Consider the following 7417-nt stretch of genomic DNA (forward strand, 5'->3'; position numbering starts at 1 on the left):
AGGGTTTTTCATGGTGCATCAGGGTCCAGCTGATAAACTTTTCGAAAGGCAGTAATTGCGAAGCAATTCTGCAGTTTCAGCCTTACTGGACACAAGAAGTACTGAACAACTGAAGGTGGGTGGCACAGCATTCATTTTATTACCTTAGGTCCAGGCCGGCCAGTTGGACCCTGTAGAGGAAAGACAGGGCTGAAGCAAATTTCAAACAATAAACGTATTCCTTGATGGTTCATTTTAAGGACAGCACTAAACAACAAAAGACTAAAGTTAAACAATCAAAAACCCTGTATCTAATTACAACATAAATAACTTACTGCAGGTCCATCAAGGCCCGGGGCCCCGGGAATACCAGGCGGTCCATCCTCTCCCTAAAAGTATGCAAAGACAAGTTCAGGTTTGTTTGAGAATAGAACAAGTGTGATTGAAAAGCTCTCAACTTAAAACACCATTGTGCAAGCATCTAAAAAAATTTCTAAAAGTATTATATGAAAGACACGCTACTATAACACTTTTAATATGTCATATGTCCTTACATCCGTTCCATTGCAGCCTGGTGCCCCTGGGGGTCCTGGAGGGCCTTGTAAACCTGGGACTCCCTGTAAGAGAATATCAGCAGCAGTTAGAAAAGTAACAGGCATCTGTTAACATATCCAGGAACACACACTTATACAATACAAACATTTAGAGGATGAACAGAGTGACAGATGTACTGTATAAGATAGCTCACCGGTAAACCGTGAGACCCGGCAAATCCTTCTTTGCCTTCAGGTCCCTGCAATGACAGGGACAAAACTAGCATACTTTTTAAAAAGCACAGGAGCTACAAAGTGAAACCTGTAATTGGTAATAACTGTATTATACACAAGTAATTTCAAACATAACTCAATGTTCACTTACTGACACAACAAATAAACAAGGACAAGTGTTATTACCTGATTGCCTTTTGGCCCCACAGGTCCATCAGGCCCAGTGTTGCCCTGTTAAAGACAGGGTATAATAAAGAAATATATACCTAATTTTTTGATGGGGAGCCATGGTAAAAATTCATAATCACATTTAATAACATATAGAGAAACACAAATCTGATTTTGGTTTGGAATGTTCCCAATGCATAATTAAAAGATATTCTAAGTATTTTGAGCATTATTCACTTCTTTAAACACATGACTATTATTCTAATACAACTGTATGTCAGGAGACAAACAAAAGGACATGTAACAATCACAACTTGCACAGTACTACTGCAAATACACATATGTGAGATGTTGTGAGACAATAACAACGGCAACACTTTGTGGTAAAAACTTAGTTAACCCTTGTTTGTTGTTACGGTCTGTGGGACCCGTTTTTAATGTTTGTTAAGATAAAAATGATGCTGTTTATTATTTCTTCTAAATCTAACTCACGGGCTTGGCTCATTTTCTGTAAAAAACATACAAAATAACGTATTTTCAATCATTGCATGCAGTACTGCACCAACACATTACATATGAGGTGCTCGGGTCTACTGGACCCGAGTGTATTTAAATGTAGGTGCTATGAAACCATGTTGTGCTGAACAAGTTCTAAGCAAATAAGTACCAGTAAATATCAAAAGTCTTGTTTACATGTTTTTACCTTTTTTATATTTGAATTTCCTTGTTTTCTCGCGAAAAACAAAAATGATCATATGATCATAAATGTGATCTTGCAGGGGTAAATGGCCAATATGAACCATAAATAATGGATCATTGGTAATTGAGCTAAAGTAAACATCTGTTAAGTATTTTTACATACATTTTTATGTTTGTATTGATTTAAAAGCCTAAAAATATGGTGACCCGGGAACACTGGCTGTATAACAAAATTGTGACAACACACAAGGGTTAATCTGTGTTGGTTGGTCAGTTCAGTATTAATGAATGAAGGGAAATTGGGGTAGAAAAGGAGAAAGTGTAATTTATCAGTCCATACACAATTTCAGTCATCTTTGCCCTCCGTGACAACAGTTTTGGATTTGGAGATACTGTTTACAGACTAGAAGAGAGAAGGAAATTCTACCTTTGGTCCCGAAGGCCCAGGATAACCATCGGCTCCTGGACGGCCCTTTGGCCCTGGGGGACCTTCAACGCCTGGAAAACCTTTGTCTCCCTGTGAGTGTGAGTGTATAGTATGTGTGTGTGTGTGAGAGAAAGAAAGAAAGAGAGGGAGCGATGGAGAAAAAAGAACAAGAAAGCAGACCAACCACAAATGACCATAAGCAACAATAGAGATTATATTTCAAATGTTACACATTTGTATTTGTAAATGAGTGTAAGTTAGGATGCAGTTGTTGAAGAATTCCGTTTGCTGGATGTTTGTTGAAATGCTACTATGGCTTTAAAATTGATTCTTAATAAGTAACACATCTGCTGCTGAATAAAACAATATTGCCTTCCAGCAATGATAGCCAATGCCTGTGAAAATTTACTGTAAAGTGTATTCACACATGGAACTAAAGACTTTGAGTTACAGATGCTAAACCATAATGTTTTTGCGCTTTTCAGCAATCTAGATTACATCCGCAACCATTATTATTGAAGTTTTGTATTATTATTTTAATAATCCCTTAATACGTATTAAAAGACGTATCAATCACTTTGTTATGCTTTTGACAGTGATACTGATGTTTAACAAAGGGAATTAAAAAAGCTTAATCACAGTTGAAGTGTAATTATTAAATCAAAGAAACATTTCATGTAGCATTAATGAATGCGTATATGTGTGTGTGTGGTATAGCTGGAGACACAATAATAGTAGGAGTGGAAATCACCAGACGCCTCCGGATATGATATCATCACGATACTTATGCCACAATATGATAATATTGTGATTTTAAACATGTTGCAATATTCTGCAATATATTGCAATTTATAAACTTTTTTCAAACAATTTTTTTCCCAATTTGATGTCCCCGAAAGGAAACTTTGTCAACATCTGTTTTATCTAAAAAGACAACATTCCCTTTTTAATTTTATTTTTATCTCACTTCAATTTTGTTGCTGCAAAATGGGATTGTGTATCGATACAGAATTGCCACTGAAAATATACCCCTAAAAAATACACATTCATTCAATTTCTCCATGCATTTTACCGTCTTTAGAGTCCCAGGATGCTTTGGAGACCATTGCTGAGGCTGAACTGCTGACTAAAGAGCTGTCATGTGTTCTCTCTGCAGGTTGATTTAAACTGACACAGCTGGTCTCTCTTGAAAGAGCAAAATAGTTATGAAGGTTAAGACCCTCTTTATAAGCTATTCATTCAAAATTCAAGATTCCCTTTACTTTCATTTTCATGTGTACTTCCGTACATTCAACAAATGAAATATTGTCCCCCAGCTCAGTATAAAACAAGGAAATAATGACGCTTTTTCAACTAAGATCAGATTGGTGTAGCACTGTGCAACTGCACCGTAAGCATTTTGATTGTGAAAAATGTTAAATAAATAATAGAGGTGGTAGTAATAACAAATGCAAAAGGCCTTTTGCACAGAACACTTTTTGTCACAGTAGAAAAAGAAAGTGTAAAAAAATTCAGTCCCATCAAATGTGAGTTTTTACATTTTATACATTTCATCTTTCAAAACAAAATATGCTGGCATAATGTTTTATGCTACAGCACATGTACATGACCCGTTGAACCATGGGTGCAAATGCAGTAATCGTGATGAGAAAAGTGAAACTAAGGAAGTGGTTTCATAACTGCATGAGGCAAAATTCATTCATACTCATCCAAGACATTGATGAATTTGTGATACATGATCTACTCACCCTGCTGCCTTTCACTCCATTGCACAGACACTGAAAAGAAAATGTAACATTGTTCAATATGTATTGTGTAAATGGAAAACAATGCCTAATTCATTTGATATTAAATCTATTTAGAAAGCGGAGGTTCTTGGTCATGCCCCGCTTTGGAACCATATCATGCTTTCCTATACCACTGTAAACCAATTTCAATTCTATCAAACATTACCAAATTGCAAAAACTGGTAACATAACGAGTCAAGTTGAACATGTACTAGCCTGATTAAGTCCTTTCATCGGACTCTTGACAGCATCGCTAGCGTGAAAGTCTCAACACAGTGGCCTTTATTTTGGAAGGATGCAAACATTACTGATTGTCACCCGCGAAAAGATTCAGTGAAGCAAACGGGTTAAAAAGGTGGAGCTATAGTAATACAATGCAGTAAAATGGGCAGTGAGTTGTCTTTAGGTTAAATATTAGGTTGGGTCAGCTACCGGCTATAAACTACTGATATAATTAACCATTATCTGTTAATATGAAGTAATTTACGATACAGTAGATTTCCATCTGAACTTAGCATCGTGGAGATCCAGCAACAAACCAGAGGACACTGCATCTTCACACACAACGGGAACACTGGGTCTGATACCATTTATACCTTTATATTGACATTAATAGTGATCTTTTACTGTAATCAATTACATTTTCTTGAGCATGAAATGATAATTAAGGATAAATATGAGTTTTGTCTTTGTTATCTTTGGTATCTTCTCTGTTTCTCCGACAATGCTTTCCTAGCTTTCTGCTTCTTTTTGCTGACTCAGCCATGACAATAGTGTGAAAAACTCCATCGCTACCTCGTTCTTATAGCTAGCCGGTTACTGTATGTATGCAACACTATGAAGAAATTTGTTACATCGCAAGACCTGATATTATGCAATACTTCCTAATCCTGAGTCTGGCGATTTGACGGCCCAATTTTGCAAGGGTGGTTTTCTGCTCACGGGCACTAGGAAGCGAGAACGCAACCACTCAACCCCCCAAAAAAGTCATATAACCATTCCAATGACCCCGAAACTGTTCAGTTAAGGTTAAATTAAACAAAAAAAACTGCATAATTGCCCTTTAAAGGGTTATAGAATGATTATATAGGGTATTTAACACTGTTCCTTAAAAGAGAATTCTGGTCTATTCCAACACGTAGCTCTGTTATTTTTACATTTGGAGAGCTGTCAGTAGAGAGAAAAACAAAAACAATCGGTGCTGCCAACACCGTGTTATCCTCCTGCTAGCGTTAGCACCCGACCGGCTGAAACAGGGCAAGTTTTAAACATTTTTTTTCTCTAAATATATTCAAAATGTGATTACCCATAATAGTTATATAGTTCCCGTACGAACGAGTTAAACCAATATGACATCCTGTTCTATGTTAAATGCGTGTCATCCGTTATTAGTACTTATTTAGACAAGTGAGGAATGATCGGAATGCAGACCGAGTGCAGTCTGACCCAGACTCCTAGACTTAAAGACATGATGTCAAGTCCATCATTTCAATGTTCATGTGATGAGATGCGTTCATGTGATGAGATGCGTATCTCAGGTTAAGAATTTTTGTTTACCCAGATAAAGGAGATGCAGTGATAGACGACTGCAGGCCAACGTAGTCACAGTCGTGACGTCATCAGTGTTTGCCTTTTGAATGCCCGAAAACGTTTACGCTCGTCAATAAAGCAGCTGGTTAAACTCATGTCAGACTAACGGGTTCTTACTTAATAATTAATGTTCATGGTAATTACAGGTGCTCCGTCAGTTTAGTCGTTTCAATCGAGTGATATATAAAAGTGGTTTCTAGGAAACAACTAAGTAATACATGTATACATGTCACTGCTAAGGCCTGTTTTGTTTTTATTCTGACATATCCTGTCCCTTTTTAACGATCTCCCATGAAAAGGCCCACCAACACAGCCAAGTGAAGTTAATTGTGTACACAATAAAGTAAATGTGTAGACAGACGGCAACAAAACCCTGCATCTCTTCAGGATTCAAGATGTTTGATGTTAAGCACGGACACAAGTTACAAACAGACTACGGCCTTGTATATCTAAGTTAAGCTGTGACGAAAAACTGGCGCTGACCTACACAACAGGAAACACAAATGGAACATTCTGTTACAGAATGATGCTGCATAAACAGGTGATTTAGCAGATTTTTGTGTGGAACCTGAGAGAGTTCCAGCATAAGGGTAAAAGTTATACTAAACAGCATTACTTATATTTGGCTCAGCAACTGACCCAATGCAGTCTAACAGGACAGGCTTATAAATAAATCTGTGTCCCTATAGTGTTACAGTTTAAAAAAAAATAAAAAATAGCCAATACAACGTTTCATTTCAATTCAGTCTACAATGTTAGGTCAGTTAAGAAAAATGAATCTTACATTTTTGGCCCAAGTGCCCATCAGTATCACAGCAAACAGGATCTGAAAAAAATCTAACACTGGCCTTCCCATAGCTCCTTTATTTCTCCAGTTACATCAACATCTCAGGAGTTACCGCATACATCCCAGAGTTGATGAAGGTCTTTTTTAGTGTCCACCTCAGCAACTGCCCTGCACATAACACCCATCGACTGCTGTAATATGGGCGACGTTAGTTCATGGCTTCAGTTAAATTTGTCTGGGTTGCCCGGATAGACCAGAGAAGTTGTTTAACTTAATCTTGAAGAGGGAGGCGCTCTGAGCTTATAATGCAGTCAACCCCACACATCGTCCTTCTCCTCTTCTTATCCCCAACACTTCCAAACAGTGGCAGTCACTCTGTTTGGATTTCACTGATACTGAGGCAGGAGATTAGTTTGAATCTTCTCCAATATTATCCTACTTAGGATGCACTGAAGCAATCATAAAGAATAAATTGAGCTTCTGAATTTGGGTAAGTTGTGAATGGTGTTTTATGTGCATGATGGACTGCTACCTAGACTACACAGGGTGTAAACTTAATGCTTGAAGTATATTACCTGGGTTGAAGGGCAGCACCAACTGTTCCTTTATCAGCAGCACATTAAGATATTTTTCTAATCATAAATGCATGTACTACACACTACCTCACAGGAAGTTATTCTTTTATGTCACATGTGTCTTTGGTGTTTACTGTTTCCTTATATCCACTACAGGGGGCAGCACTGAGGCCAACACTCACCTGCTAGGCAGTATGATAAGATAAGAGATGGGCTCCACAGTTACTGTTCTAACTCTGTGCCCCCTCAGGTGAGTCCCACTGCAACAATATCAATTAATGATGAATTATTAGCAATATGAAATTCCTTTTTTTTGTGTCTCTAGCAGCATCGATATCTGATATGTAATGATACCTTTTTGGGACCGAGCTGTAATGTGCAATCACCACAATAGAAAATGTAGATCAATGTATCTTTTCGACGTTCGAAATTGGATTTTGTGTTAAAAAATAATAATGTAGGAACATTTTGCAAACAAATATATAAGATCTGGCATTAAACATAAGGAGCCATTTCCCAATCCTTTCAAATACAAACACACTTGTAATTGTTTACTCAGATAGTCTACACATATGCATCATACTTGCATTCCAATGTGTAGACTGTATCTCCACTACCCTGACGCATGCGCACCCCCC

The 7417-nt window shown here is 37.5% G+C and overlaps 2 protein-coding genes across 2 annotated transcripts in view; one reads left to right on the forward strand and one right to left on the reverse strand.

Moving 5' to 3' along the window:
- The window catches only part of LOC117954032 (collagen alpha-5(IV) chain-like), a 24542-nt gene extending 20125 nt beyond the window's left edge, over positions 1–4417 (reverse strand). The window contains exons 1-8 of the mRNA XM_034887487.1: positions 4367–4417; positions 3789–3818; positions 2041–2130; positions 933–977; positions 728–772; positions 534–596; positions 315–368; positions 144–170 (exon numbers count right to left, since the gene is read on the reverse strand). Coding sequence (XP_034743378.1) covers positions 144–170; positions 315–368; positions 534–596; positions 728–772; positions 933–977; positions 2041–2130; positions 3789–3818; positions 4367–4417 — 405 coding nt within the window. The remainder of the gene's footprint in view (positions 1–143; positions 171–314; positions 369–533; positions 597–727; positions 773–932; positions 978–2040; positions 2131–3788; positions 3819–4366) is intronic.
- Positions 4418–6460: 2043 nt separating this feature from the next.
- Positions 6461–7417, forward strand: part of LOC117954033 (collagen alpha-4(IV) chain-like) — a 24852-nt gene continuing 23895 nt past the window's right edge. The window contains exons 1-2 of the mRNA XM_034887488.1: positions 6461–6694; positions 6936–7029. Coding sequence (XP_034743379.1) covers positions 6989–7029 — 41 coding nt within the window. The 5' untranslated portion in view covers positions 6461–6694; positions 6936–6988. The remainder of the gene's footprint in view (positions 6695–6935; positions 7030–7417) is intronic.

This window comes from Etheostoma cragini, chromosome 12, assembly GCF_013103735.1.
Source record: "Etheostoma cragini isolate CJK2018 chromosome 12, CSU_Ecrag_1.0, whole genome shotgun sequence".
NCBI lineage: Eukaryota > Metazoa > Chordata > Actinopteri > Perciformes > Percidae > Etheostoma > Etheostoma cragini.